The sequence below is a fragment of the Rhincodon typus genome, chromosome 5 (genome assembly GCF_021869965.1).
Source record: "Rhincodon typus isolate 14 chromosome 5, sRhiTyp1.1, whole genome shotgun sequence".
NCBI lineage: Eukaryota > Metazoa > Chordata > Chondrichthyes > Orectolobiformes > Rhincodontidae > Rhincodon > Rhincodon typus.
Genome location: NC_063336.1, coordinates 55,374,227 through 55,389,887, shown reverse-complemented (window position 1 = coordinate 55,389,887; position 15,661 = coordinate 55,374,227). Strand labels below are relative to the sequence as shown.

The following is a 15,661-nucleotide window of genomic DNA, read 5'->3' as shown; positions in this document are numbered from 1 at the left end:
TGCTATTGATATGCCTTCATTCCCCTCAGAGTCCGTGGCTCTCAAGGTCCGTATGTCCTTTGATCCTGTATCTTCTCCACATTGAGAGCCGAGTGAGCGTGGATTGCCTTGATCGTGACTCCCCTTCAACATCAAGAAGTCCCATTTGATCCAGCCAGGTACTTCCTCCAATTCCCCGCTATCACTGCAACCATTCCTTCGGAATTGCCAGTACAATGAAGCCAAACCCTGATTTGATTAGCCTGCAGCCTTGACGAGCCTTGGGTCTGACCTCTTAAAAGCCCTTGGATTATGTGTGGCCCACAAAGCCCCGTAACTGAGTGACCCATCCCCTGATCTGACTTGGCAGGAAAGTCCTAACTGAACATGCTCACTAAACCTCCCCCTGATTAACAGCATTCCGTTAGAACAACAGATAATGCCCAGACTACTTTGGCTTGACATCATTGGCTGACCATAGCCCAATCCCTGGATTGCGACGTCATGGATCCATATAAAAGTTTTGGACCAAATACATTAAACTGGTCACCCTTGAGGAAATGGCCCAGTCCCAGTACTGACTGTGCTGGCACAACCTGACCGACTGGAATCCACCCTCAACCCACTAAACACTCACCCCCTTTGACTTTCGCACATTGCCATTTTCCTTCAAGTACATGCAGTGTCTAAACTGCTGGAATATGCTGAACTTCGGACATTTAGGAATCATTATGTTGTGCAGTAAGCTGTCTCCCCAGCTGTTCACAATATACATTAATGATTTGGACGAAGGGATTGAATGCAATATTTCCAGATTTGCTGATGACACTGAGCTGGGTGGCAGCATGCGCTGTGAGGAGGATGCTAAGAGGCTGCAGGGTGACTTGGACGCTGGCTGAGTGGGCAAATACTTGGCAAATGCAATATAATGTGGATAAATGTGAGGCAAAAACAGGGAGGCAGGTTATAATCTGAATGGTGGCAGTTTAGGAAAAGGTGAGGTGCACCGAGACCCGGGTGTCATGGTGGAACAGTCGCTGAAAGTTATCATGTAGGTGGTGAGGAAAGCTACTGGTATGCTGGCCTTCATAGTGAGAGGATTTGAGTATAAGAAGAGGAATGTCCTGTGGCAGTTATACAGGGCCTTTGGGAGGCCACACCTTAAGTATTGTGTGCAGTTTTGGTCTCCTAATCTGCTATTGAGGGAATCCAGCAAGGGTTCACCAGACTGATTCCCAGGATGGCAGGACTGATAGTCACTGAAATTCAGAAGAATGAGGGCAGATCTCGTAGTAACGTATAAAATCCTGATGGGACTGGACAGGCTAAATGCAGAGAGAATGTTCCCGATGTTGAGTACGTTCAGAACTGGGGGTCACAGTCTAAGAATATGGGGTAAGCCATTCAGGACTGAGATGAGATAGAATTACTTCACTCAGAAAGTTGTGAACCTGTGGAATTCTCTTGCCACAGAAAGCTGTTGGGGCCAGTTCATTAGATATATTCAAGAGGGAGCTGGGCGTGTCACTTGTGGCTAAAGGGATCATGGGTATGGAGAGAAAGCGGGAATGGCCATGAACATATTGAATGGTGATGCAGGCTCAAAGGGCTGAATGGCACCTATTTTCTATGTTTCTATGTTTTTACCACCTTTAGGCTTTCCTTTACTGTTATGTGGATCCACGAGCACTCTGACCCTCCATCTGTGATAAATCTCTATCCAGAAGCCTTGGGTTTCCTGCCTGCAGAAAAATAATTGGCAAATGCCAGTAGATGCCTGGCTGCCTTTGTCCACAAATGTTCCCGTAAAGCGAAGGTGTGATTCATGAGCCTGTTCAATGACAAGCAACTTGATGTTCTGTAGCTGGAGTGTTGCCATTGTTCAGTTGTGTGGATGGATGGTTCAGGGAGACCATAGCCAGTGACTATGGAGGACCCTGCTGTAGGAGAAGCAGTTTCAAATAAGGTTAAGGAAAGGAAGCTGGTCAGCAAAGCTGTGAACTTACTCAGAATCAACTCAGAGGATTGAATATGAAGGTTCCTACTCAGTTTGTACTTGTTGAGTTTTTGAGGTGTCAAATTTCTCAACTGGGGAGTCGTTAATTGGGAAGGTAAGGTTAATAGGGTGAGTTATCTAATTGGTGACATACAAATGCACGCTAATATACTTCTTGCAGCCTGATGGTAAGGAAGGGAGCTTATTTACAGGAGTTTTTCACAATGGTGAGAATCTGATTTCAAACTCGTGTTCACTTAAGTCTTCACTCTCCCCATAATTCTCACTACCTTGGGGAGAGGGCCATCATGTTCCCAGTGTTTAATTCAATGCTACTTCTGTTGTAAGCAGACCATTCGAAGATTGTTGCTCACCTACAAGGACCATTTTATAAAAGAATAGACTACATTGCTCCATGAGTAAATTATATTGACAGGTTTATATGATCAAGGTGATATCTCAATCTTAGACATCATCCCATAAGGATTGAAATGTTTACATTCCCAGACTTGATGGAAAAATGCATTCTTGGCATGTCAAATTAAATTATCTTCCCTCATATGTGTAGAAAAAGACCAGTTTCACAACAATGCATAAGTCAAAATGACAGTGCCTTCTATCAGTGCTATTCAGCATGGTTAAGAATGCTTTTATGTGCAATTTATTCATGCATGGAGAGACTGTTGATAACAAGCTGATGCTAGGGTCATTAGTAAATGGAATAAATGAACAAAATAAGGCACAAATTAGGCTTTGAAATTATGGTAATATTGGTATTGCAATGCTGAAAGCATTCATATCAAAATCCCGTTGGCTATTTTGAGGAAGGTTTTTAACATTTTAATTTCACGTTTGGGTAATTTCAAGCTCTTAAAATAATGAAAAATGTCAAGCAAAATGCAAAGAAATCTAGAGGATGTCATGGTGTTGTACAGGTATTTTTAAAATTGATTTCAAGACAGGGCTACCATTCTGAGTTCTGACTGTGCCTGACATTCCATTCCATCCCTTGAGTTCTCTGCTGAAGCTGAAAGCTTCTTCCCTTTTTTAACCCTCTTTGATGCACTTCTCTAATTTTTTTCACATTCTCTCTTACTTGAATTATTTTAAATCATATTTCCATGCTCCATTCCCTTAGTTATAATTTGTTTGTAAGTCCTTATTTTGTTTGCAACATGCTGAAACATGAAGTAATCTCCTTTTGTAATAGTTTATATTTGTTCTGCATGTTTTCAATCTCAATTTTAATCTGATCTATTTGGATTTCCAGTAGGCCTTTGAGAATGTACTGCACAAGAGGCTGCGAAAAAAAAGAGGCAAGGTACAGGCATGGATAGGGGAGTAGCTGGCTGGCAGATGGCAGAGGTAGGGATAAAGGGATCTTCCCAGGATGGCGGTCAGTGACTAGTGGAGTTCTGCAGGGATCAGTGTTGCGACCATAACTATTTACCTTATATATGTTAATGATCTGGACAAAAGAACTGAGAGCATTGTTGTAAGTTTGCAGATGATGCAAAGATAGGTGGAAGGACAGGTAGTTTTGAGGAAGTGTGGAGGCTACGAAAGGACTTGGTCAGGCTAGGAGAGTGAGTAAAGAAGTGACAGCTGGAATACAACGTGGAAAAGTATGAGTTTATGTGTTTTGGTAGGAAGAATAGAGGCATAGACGATTTTCAAAATAAGGAAAGGCTTCAGAAATCTGAAGCACAAAGGGACTTAGGAATCCTATTTCAGGATTATCTTAATGTTAACATGCACGTGTGACAGTACAATGGCTTTAAGGGGTATATTTTATCCTGATTTTTTTTTATGAAGAAAGTTTCAGACAGAGGTGACAAGCAGTCTGCTACAGAACCAATAAACAGCATTTGAGACCTTGGGGGTATGCTTTTTTTAGGTTGGAAAAATAGAAGCAGCCTGAATGGGTGGGGTCAAGTTCCCACAGAGGCAGAATTTTATTTAGTTTCAGCCTTTGGTAGCAATTGTTGCTGGGATCTTAAAGCTGGATATGAAAGCTGTTTTTCCACTCTCTGTAACAGTTAAAAGCTGGGTTCTCTTCTTGCTGCTAAAATTGCATGCCAGACAATGAATTTTCTGAATATGACTTTGCCAAAGGTATATTTATGGGATGTTACTAGATTAGAACAGTTACTCTTTAGTAGTTAAATAACGTATTACTCTGTTAAGATTTCCAATAAAGTTACGTTATTCCAATTCTTTCTTCTGTTGAATGTTGACTACAGTGTATTAATAAAGTGTGTTTTCCTTCAAGTCTGCTAGTTTGACCAATCAAATTACATCCGGGACGTCACACCTGGCACTTGCCTTTAAAATAAGAAAACTTTAGAGTCTAGTCTACCTTCCTAATATGTTTTGAGGGGTTTTGGTCTGGTCCATAACAAACTGGGGGTTCTTGGCAGGATCAAAGTCTCTAATTCCAGGTTAGGTTTAGGACTATTGGATTCAACGGCTGTGAGTGGTGAATGTTGGTGTTCTCTTTTTGGGTGTTGAATTCAATTAGTTTAAATAGGTGTGGCTTGTGTTATAATGGCTCTTTCAGTAACTAAGAGTGTCCTTGGGGGTGGAAGAAGTCACTTCACAAGTTTTACAGGAAGTGGGCAAGGCAAAGCTTTTGGAGTTGGCAAACAAGCTGGAGTTGGTGTTGCCTTTGTCCGTGCGCAAAGGGGAAATAATTACAGCAATAGCTTGACATTTACAATTGCTAGAAATGCCATCAGAATCATTAGAAATGGCTAAAATTCAATTGCAAATGAAGCAGCTTGAACATGAATAGGAACTGAAATAGTTTGAGTTATGATTGAAAGCTGACGAGAAAGAAAAGGAGAGGAAGGCCCTAGCAGAAGAAAGGGAGAGTTTTTGAACATCAGATGTTGGAACTGAAAACTCAAAGTCTACTTAAAATGGTACAGGTAGAGATGAAAGGTGGGAATATTGATGAGGGAGTGATGGAGAGCAATCCTATTGTAGCTAACACAGCCTGGTGGGTACGTGTCCAAGTGTTGCCCAAGTTTGATGAAAAAGATATAGAAGTCTTTTTCACTTCAGTTGAGGGAATGACTAAATAAATGAAGTGGCTGGTGACTATGTGGGTATTGTTGATCCAAACAAAGTTGGTAGGTACAGCCAGTGAGGTATTTGCATCACTATCAGAGGAGCTATCTGGGGATTATGAGGATGTGAAAAAAGCCATCGTAAGTGCATATAAGCTAGTATCAGAAGCCTACAGACAACATTTTAGGAATCTAAGGAGGGACCCTAGTCAAATGTATATAGAGTTTGAAAGGATCAAACAAAGTAATTTTGTAAGTTGGATAAGAGATAGATCAAAAATAGATCAAACATATGATGCTCTTAGATGATTATTTTAAAGTGGCTCAAAAATTCACTTCCTGAGGTAGTGAGAATGCATATGGAAGAGCAGAGAGTTAAAACTGCAAGATTGGCAGCAGAAATGGCAGACGATTATGAATTGGTTCATAAACCAAAGTTTAGCTTCCGACATCAGTCCGTGAGGGATAGAAAAATTGGGGAAAGGAGAAGTCCTCAGGTGTTAAGGGAAAAGGAGATCTCATTGAAGAATGGTCACTGAATCCAAAATGTTAACTCTGATTTCTCACTACAGATGCTGCTAGACCTGCTGAGTCTTTCCAGCAATTGCTGCTTTCGTTTCTGATTTCCAGCATCCACAGTTTTCTCGGGATTTTTCTTAAGTAAAAAAGCTCAGATGTTTTCACTGTAATAAAGTAATCCACATGAACTCGCAATGGGAAGCGCTGGGAAGACTGATGTGGGAAAACAGAACAAGCCAGTGAGTTTTGTTGAATTGGTAAAGGAAAGCACAGAGGAAGCTAAAAAGATGCAAAAAAAAAACTTGATCAGGGGTTGGTTCAGAAGAAAGTGCCACATCTCTTTAAAGAATTAACCTGCATGTATAAGGTTTACTCATGGATGCCAGAAGGAGCAGGTAAAGAAACTAAAATTTTAAAAGATATGGGAGCAAGTCAAACTTTGATGGTGAGAGATGAGGAGGTATGTAATTTCGAAAGGGTTTTGCCAGAAAAAGTGATACTAGTGGCAGAACGGTGGCTCAGTGGTTAGCACTGCTGCCTTGCAGCATCAGGAACCCAGGTTCAATTCTACCCTCGGGTGACTGTCTGTATGGAGTTTGCACGTTTTCCCCATGTCTGCATGGGCCCCTTCCGGATGGTCCAGTTTCCTCCCACAGTCCAAAAATGTGTAGGCTAGGTGGATTGGCCATGCTAAATTAACACCATAGTGTTCAGGGATGTGTAGATTAGGTGGGTTATAGGGGGACGGGTCTGGGTGGGATGCTCTGAGAGTCAGTGTGAACTTGGGCTGAAGGGCCTGTTTCCAGAGTGTAGGGATTCTGTTATCTATGATGTGAAATTCACAGTGAGAAGAGCAGTGCTCAATGATATAAAGTGAAATTGAAGAGTCTGGTGACAAGAGTAATAGAGAAACTCTTGGTTCCAGAAATCAGTTAATCCTTGATAATGATATAGCTGCATCACAAGTAGGAATGATGGCTACTGTGTTGAAAAGCCAGTGGAACATCAGGAAACTGAGGTGTTACAGTAAGTATATCCTGGGATTTTTCCCTCTGAGGTCACAAAGCCACACATTGAAACAGGAGGAGAAATAAAGGAGTCGAGATAAAGAAGCTGAAGTTCAATTATCAGAAACTATGTTTAATCAAATAGTTGGGAAATAAACGAGAACAAGTGGAGGACAAAGTGGATATTTTTAGTTCAGAGAAATGAGCTGAATTACAATGGAAAGCTGAAAAACTAAAGCAATTGTGTCAAAAAGCATACACATAGTAGAATCTGAGTGTATCCCAGAAATTTACTACCTTAAAAATGAAGTTTTGATGAGGAAATGAAGTCAATCATGTATTCAGGCAGATGAGAAATGGGCAGAAGTTCATCAAGTTGTATTACTGGTGGGTTATAGAAAGGAGGCGTTGCGAGTAGCACATGAATTACCAGTAGGAGATCATTTGGGAGTAATGAAAACTCAGACCAAATTACAAAAACATTTTTGTTTTGGCCTGGACTGCATAAGGATGTAGTTTGCCAGACATATCATATGTGTCCGGTAATTGGAAACCTCAGGAAGTGATAAAACCAGCACCCTTAGTACCCATCCCCACATTTAGAGGCATAGAGTCATACAGCACGGAAACAGAACCTTCGGTCCAACTAGTCCATGCCAGCTATGTTCCCAAAGTAAACTAGTCCCACATCCTGCATTTAGCCCATATCCCTCCAAACTCTTCCTATTCATATACTTATCCAAATGTTTTTTAAATGTTGTAAGTGTACCTGCATCTATCACTTCCTGCAGCAGTTCATTCACACGTTAACCACTCCTTGTCTAAAAAAGTTGCCCCTCATGTTCTTTTTAAATCTTTCTCCTCTCACCTTAAAAATATGCCCCCTTGTTTTGAACTCCCCCACCCTAGGGAAAAGGCCTTTGCTATTTACCTTACCTATGCCCATCATGATTTTACAAATCTCTATAATGTCACCCCAAAAGTCCCAACCAATTTTTTTAACTCAAACCCTCCATTTCAGGCAACATCCTGATAAATCTTTTCTGAACCCTCTCCAATTTAATAATATATTTCCTGTAACAGGGCGACCAGAACTGGACACAATATTCCAGAAGATGCCTCACCAACATCCTGTACAACCTCAACAGGACTTCCCAACTCCTATACTCGAATATATATATGGGATATAGAGATGTATATATATTATATACATGCAATATATATTCTTATTTAACCTGGAGTATGTAGGAAATAACTCCCATTTGATGAATTGAGATGCCATTATTGTTCTGTGGCTCAGACAACAGTGTTACATTTACTGTGGGATGACAGAGGTGACATTTATTTTTGTACCTTGGAACAAATCACTGTTTAAATGTGGTTGATAGACTCAAGTGTTAGGTGTTATTGATGATTGACTCAACAAAGACAATGATGTCTATTGAGAACTTCAGCTTTAAAAGTGATACTACTTTTGAGGCTGTTAACAATGAGAAACAAATCATTAAATTAATCAAAAATATAATTAAGTGCCTACACTTTACACAGACAACCACATTTGCCAAAAAATATACCACAGATATTCACACTGACATTTTCTCAAATTAGCAATTGGCCATAAAATCCAGAGTCACAACAATTCCTATTGTTTGACGTAAATGACTGTCAGTTGAAGTTTTAATACTGTAAATACAGAAAAACATATCCTTTTTTCCCAAAATAGATTTGTTCAGAGATCATTGCAAGTACTGGACTGGAGTCTGTGTTGTGATATTATCTTTCATAAAGCATTTATTTGAAAACATCATACAGGCATTACATTGCCAAAGCCAGTCCATAAAGAGCATGCAGATATCAAAAAAGATAAAGGGCTTCTTTCAATTGAACTGTGCATTTTTTGGTTTGTTTTCTTACAATGGTGTTGAGTTTAACCGTATTTGTTATTATCTTTTCTTTATTTTACAGCAGATTTCTACCCATGGGGTACAGTTCATACTTATTGTAATCTAACTGTGAAGAATACTAATTGTTAAAGCAACATAAAGGTACTACACAACTTGTCAAAATGTTAACAGCACAAGTTAGCAAATTCTAAACTATACAATAGCCCACCCTAGAATGACACAGGTTCAGAGGTCATATAATGGCATTTCATATAGAAAGATAACATCACCCTTCAATGATTTCTTAGATGGCCTTAACATGGAAACATTTATGTGCAAAAAGATGGGAATGACTGGAATTAAGAAAAAAAATACAGTGCATATTTAAACTCTGTTAAAATCCCCTTATTCCCAGACAGTGGTAGTGACATATAGACTATATTATAAAAATGTTTTAGATGGCACTTTTTAAAACCATCAATTGATTGCAATCCACTTAAAAACTCTTAGTCAGTGAACTGACACGTTAAACCGAATTGTTTCAAATTACAGTTTACTAAACTCTACAATTAGTAAAAAGAATTCTAGAAATTTGGTTCGAAAAATAAATATTAAAATGTAGTAAACCAAAATTAGGGGGAATGGTGATGTAAACAAAAAGAAATTCCGGAATGCAAAGACATTGAAGTGCAGGGAGCGTCTTCGATGCATCCTCATGAGACTCGAACATGGGCTTCTTCCTCAGTCTCCTGTCCTAGGCTGGAGTATGTCACTGATGGCTCCACTTGTCCAGTGGTTGGCATCTCTACTACAGGGCCTGCAGGGTTACGAAACTGCTTGTATACACGTGGATCTTGAGCCACATATGTTGAAGTGGAAGAGTAGAATATTAATCCAAGAATGATTGTGAAAAAAGACAGAAGGTAGAGTCCTGAAAACTAAAAATAAGAGAAAAGAATGAGATTCTATTAATGTTAGGATGTATGAACTATATAGCATTGAGGAAATAGCAAGCAGCTCATGACATTCAATGTGCAAACAAATGACAACTATGCTATATTGTAACTGTGTGTTATACTACAGAATGAGCTTAGCATTTTAATATATTTTGGAATGGTTTTTAAATTATGTTCTGTAAAACAAATAGTCAGAGACTTAGATATGACGCAGTGTGGAGCTGGAGGAACACAGCAGGCCAGGCAGCATCAGAGGAGCAGGAAAGTTGACGTATCGGGCAGGACCCTTCTTCAGAAATGTGAAACTGACCTACAATTTTATTCACACTCTTCTCCATGCAGCCCATTTCTGAAGAAGTGTCCCGACCCGAAACATCAGCTTTCCTGCTCCTCTAATGCTTCCTGGGCTGCTGTGTTCCTCCAGCTCCACACTGTGTTATCTCTGACTCCAGCATCTGCAGTTCCTGCTATCTCCTAGTCAGAGATTTAACTATGTTTATAGCCATGTTCATAACATATTTGGCTATTTGCATCAGTCAAACTGCAAACTGAATTTCAATTCTTCATCATTTTGAATTAACTGAATGTTAAGCTTGCCTTAACATTTGGTCCTTACCAAAGTGTTTTTGTCAAAAAAAACTGTGAAGCACTAAAACAGACCTACAATTTTATTCACACTCTTCTCCATGGAGCCAAAATATGCCAGCAATATCCAATTGTCTTTTAAAGTTGTAAACACTGACAAGCAATTATCTGGAGTCTGCAACTCTCCAAAGCGTCCCTTACTGTGAGTGCAAATCAAGACCCTTCGAATCGTTCTGAATCACTTAACAGAATAGTCAATCAAGAGAGGGTTGAGGAGATAAAGCCTGTTCTAACCTCCTATCTAACTACAAAATTGACTTTCTTTTATCACACTGTCACAGTAAACCATTTATCTCCATGAGTGCCTCCATTTACACCAAAACCTGCTTCCGAAACTAACGTCAACATACGTTGGGAAAATATGGTGAGATCAGCAGAAATGAAATTCTCAACATCGTGAAGACAAAGTCTTTGCTTCTGCAACCAGCAGCACGGTGGCTCAGTGGTTAGCACTGCTGCTTCACAGCACAAGGGACCCAAGTTTGATTCCACCCTCGGGTGATTATCTGTGTGCAGTTTGTACATTCTCCCTGTGACTGTGTAGGTTTCCTCTGGGTGTTCTGCTTTCCTCCCACAGTCTAAAAATGTGCAGTTAGGTGGATTGGTTATATTAAGTTGCCCATAGTGTGCGGGCTAGATGGATTAGCCATGGGATGGTTAGGGGGATGGGTTTGGGTAGGAGGTTCTTCAGAGAGTCAGTGTGGGCTCAATGGGCTGAACGGCCTGCTTCCACGCTGTAGGGACACTATGCACCAAGTTTTGATCAGCAAGACAAGAATGCCACTAGTGAGCAGTAAGAGGCTCATTTGTATGCATTAGCCGTTAATGGGCATGAGTCACCACTGTTCCCTCTAATTTTTTTGTTTAAGCTGCATGGGCCTCCAAGGTCCACATGCAGCAGAAGTCATTGCTGCAATTGGCATGCCAACAGTGAGTGCCATGCACAGAACCTGAACAGGCTGAGCAGGAGCACTGATGATCATCATCACAGGGCACATGCCAAAGACAGTGACCACCCATCCATGAAGGTAGGCATCAGACACATATCAGCCTTTCCACATCTTCACTGCACATCGCTGATCCCAATTACAATATAGGTCTCCCCTCAATGCCACACTTGGAGCACACAGGCACCTTTCCTTGTAATGTTGCCACCAGCACACTTTCAGTACAGGGACCAACACCCACCTCATGGAGTGGGACAGGATGTTTGGCTCGGCCACTTGCTAGTTGTCTTAGTGCTCAATCACTTTGCATCAACTTTGATTCTCATAACATCCCTGCCCTGTCTTGTCCTTTTGTGCTTTGTCTTCCTCATTCAGAACTTAAAGGCTCACAGTACTTCTACGTTGACTTGCTGTTTGGTGCATACACAAAGTCAGGCAGCTTGTCATGGTTGCCAGCAGAGATCTGTCAAGGGCGTAGACATGTTGCTTTCTGGCACTATGTTATGATAAGTAACATCTGCGCCATGTACCATCAATGTATTTGCCTCACACACTGCATGTGCCTCAACCAAAGGGCCATGCCTCAAGTCTTTGCTCAAGTCAAGAAAGACAACCTTCAGTTAGGGTATCCAGCAGAGCAAGCCAAAGGCCACATCAGATGTTTTTGCATGGATTCAACACAGCTTAGGCTGTTAGGGTCAGAGGGTCTGTATTAGTCTAGGGAATGGGCCACGATCAGTCCTGCTGATCCAATGCAACCATTCAGGGGATTTGGGGTAAGTCAGCCAGGGAGCTACACAGAAATCAATCAGGGACCAATGAAAGTCAAGGGGCTGTCTGAGCAATGGCTGTGGTAGAGAAGTTGGGTAAGTCAATTGCATGGATTGGAGGCAGAATGCTTGGATACAGTGGTGACAATAATTGGGAGGATGTGGAGGTACTGATGTTGGTGTTGGACAGGGGTGGACAAGGTCAGAAATCACACGACACCAGGTTATAGTCCAACAGGTTTATTTAAAAACACAAGCTTTCAGAGTCTCACTTCTTCTTCAGGTGTTAGTGAGGGAGGTAGTATCAGACATAGAATTTATAAGTAAAAGATCAAAATGTCACACCACTTATGAGGATGTATTAAACAAACCTAAGATGCCGTTAAATCGTCAATCAGTCAGAAGGTTTTAGTTGATTAATATGTATATGTAAATCCCCAAATTCCTTTCAAGTCACTGTTGTGAGAGAACTAACATTACCTCCTAAAACTATGTGCCTTCATTTGCTAACCAACCTCCTGTGGGGACTTCGTCTAAAGTCTCCTGGAAATCCAAGCATACTATTTTTGTTGGCTCCCCCCTTATCAATATATTAATAACATCCTTTTAAAAAAAACTCCAATTCGCAAATCCCTACTGACAATGTCCAATCAGATCATTATTATCCAAGTCTAGGCCCGAAACGTCAGCCTTTCTGCTCCTATGATGCTGCTTGGCCTGCTGTGTTCATCCAGCTCTGCACCTTGTTGTCTCCCATTATTATCCAAGTGTCCATTTATCATATTCTTTATAATAGATTCTGGTATTTTCCCTGGAATTGTTGCAAGGTCTGTAGTTCCCAGTGTTCTGTCTCACTCCCTTGTGGGGTAATGTTTGCTAGCTTCAAATTTGCAGGAACCATTCCTGCAAATTAATGATTGGCTGACAGTGAGAAAACAGAGGAGAGCAAGAATAAATGGGTCATTCTCATGTTGACAGCCTGTGATTAGTGGGGTACTGCAATAATCAGTACTTGGGCCTTAGCTGATTATAATATGCATCAGTAATTTAGATGTGGGGACCAAATGAAATATTTCCAAATTTGCAGATGATACAAGATGTAAAGTGGCTTCTGGAAGATTTGGACAGGTTCAGTGAGTGGGCAAGAACATGGTGGTTGTAATATCACGTGGAAATATGACGTTATCTACTTGGTTTCGACAAACAAATGTGTAGAGTATTTCATAAACTATGAGAGGTTGGAGCGTGTAGATGTACAAAGAGACCTAGATGTTTTTGTCACTGAAGGCTGATATGCAGGTACAGCAGCTTTTAAGAAGTCTAATGAAATGTTAGCCTTTACCACAAGAAGATATGAGTGCATGAGTAGTAAAGTCCTGTTTCAACTGTATTGGAGCTTGGTTAGACTTTGTCTGGAGTACTGTGTGCAGTTTTGGTCTCCTTACTGCAGGAAAAGTTCTATTACCACAGAAGAAGTGTAATGAAGGTTCATCAGACTTGTTCCCAGGATGGCTGGACTGTCCTATGAAGAAACATTGGGGAAACAGGGCCTGCATTTTCTAGAGCTTCTAAGAATAAGAGGTGACTCCATTTTAATCTACACAATACTTCAAGGGATAAAAACAGGACAGATACAGACAAGATGTTTGTCCTAATTGATAAGTACAGAACTGGGGGAACAATTTTAAAATAAGGTGGATGCCACTTGGGACTGAGAGGAGCAGATTTTCTTTTGCTCAGAGTTTTGTGAATCTTTTGATTTCTCTAACACAGAAGGCTATGGAAGCGCAGTTTTTGAGTATGTCTAAAGTTGAGATTCATAGATTTCTGATTACCAATGCCATAAAGACCTATTGCGATAATGTGGGTAAAGAACATTGAAGTGTCTCATCAGCCATAATTGTAATAAATGGCAGAGCAGACTGTAGTCTGAATGGCCTACTCCTGTCTCTATGTTACTTGATAGCTGCATTCTCTCAATTCTATAACATTTTAGTAAATGACTTTGCCAGTCAGAAAAAAGGCCCTTTAATTCCTCTATCCAGCATTTGGAAATTATCATGCAAGTATTCTAATATTTGGTCATTTACTTCACAGATACTTTCCTTTATTACAGATCTATGTGTTGCCTTGTAAAATATCTTCAGGAAATCTAAATATAGCACTTTCATTGCATTGCCCTCGCCTACACTTCCGGTTAATTCTTCAAAGTATTCAATACGATGGTTTAAACATCTTCATTTTAGAAATTAATTGTGACTATTTTTTGATAATATATTCCTTGCATCATTTGATCTTGAAGATTCTAGGATCTTCCGAATTGCAGATATTAAATAAAATTAATGCTTACTCTAATTCCCTTCCTGAAGATTGATATTTGATTCCACTGATACTATTCCTTTTTTTATTGACTTTTTAAAAAATATATATATTTGGAGGCTAATATCTCTATATTTTCTCCCTAGTTTTCTTGAATGTCCACTAAAACCATGTCCTCAGGTTTTATTTGCTTTTTTTCCTCTTTCTACTTTAACCATCAGAATATTCCCCTCGACCTTTATAGTTATTTCCTCTCTGATAGTGACTTCAATGGAAACTGAAGCAACATTCGTTGTCACTTCCGCTTCAGTATCATTGACTGTGAATTTATCATTCTTTTCTTCAATTAAAGAAGGTGGGCAGTACTGGTAAAATCAATACTTATTGCTCTTGCAACAATTTTATGACAACTGAGTGGCTTGCTAAACCATTTCAGAGGGCAGCTAAAAGTGAAACACATTGTTGCGGTTCTGGAGTCAAAGATGGGACAAACCATGTTGACAAACTTTGTTCCCTAAAGGACATTAGTGGACCAGATGAGATTTTATGACAACTTCTGTGAACAGCTTTATGTTCCAGATTTAATTAAAATTTAAGTTCCCATGTTACAATATGAACTTCTGGATCATGAATCCAGGCTGGTGAATAATGAATCCATTATCATAACTGATATACTACCTCAATTTTGATTATCATTCTAAATCGAGCTCATCCTTCAGTTGTCGTATTGTAAGACGATTAAGTTTTGATATCTTGGCTAATACATTCTTGCTTGCCTTCAGGAACTATGATCACATGGAATACAGGGAGAACTAGCCATTTGGATATAGAACTGGCTCAAAGGTAGGAAACAGAGGGTGCTGGTGGAGGCTTGCCTTTCAGACCGGAGGCCTGTAACCAACGGTGTGCCACAAGGGTCGGTGCTGGGTTTTTTGTCATTGATATAAATGATTTGGATATGAACACAGGAGGTATAGTTAGTAAGTTTGCAGATGACACCAAAATTGGAGGTGTAGTGGACAGTGAAGAAAGTTACCTCAGAGTACAATGAGATTTTGATCAGATGGGCCAATGGGCCGAGGAGTGGCAGATGGAGTTTAATTTAGATAAACGTGAAGTGCTGCATTTTGGAAAGGCAAATCAGGGCAGGACTTTTACACTTAATGGTAAGGTCCTGGGGAATGTTGCTGAACAAACAGACCTTGGAGTGCAGGTTCATAGTTCCTTGAAAATAGAACTGCAGGTAGGTAGGATAGCGAAGAGGCGTTTGGTATGCTTGCCTTTATTGGTCAGAGCATTCAGTGTAGGAGCTGGGGGGTCATGTTGCAGTTGTACAGGACGTTGGTTAGGCCACTTTTGGAGTATTGCGTGCAATTCCGGTCTCCATGCTATAGGAAGGACATTGTGAAACTTGAAAGGGCTCAGAAAAGATTTATAAGGATGTTGCCAGCGCTAGGGGGTTTGAGCTATAGGGAGAGGCTGAATAGGCTGGGGCTATATTCCCTGGAGGATCAGAGGCTGAGAGGTGACCTCATAGAGGTTTATAAAATCATGAGGGGCATGGACAGG

General features: G+C 40.4%; 1 protein-coding gene across 1 annotated transcript in view; it reads right to left on the bottom strand.

Moving 5' to 3' along the window:
* Positions 1-8,362: 8,362 nt before the first annotated feature.
* The window catches only part of slc35f1 (solute carrier family 35 member F1), a 296,969-nt gene continuing 289,670 nt past the window's right edge, over positions 8,363-15,661 (bottom strand). Inside the window, exon 8 of the mRNA XM_048597131.1 lies at positions 8,363-9,393. Coding sequence (XP_048453088.1) covers positions 9,169-9,393 — 225 coding nt within the window. The 3' untranslated portion in view covers positions 8,363-9,168. The remainder of the gene's footprint in view (positions 9,394-15,661) is intronic.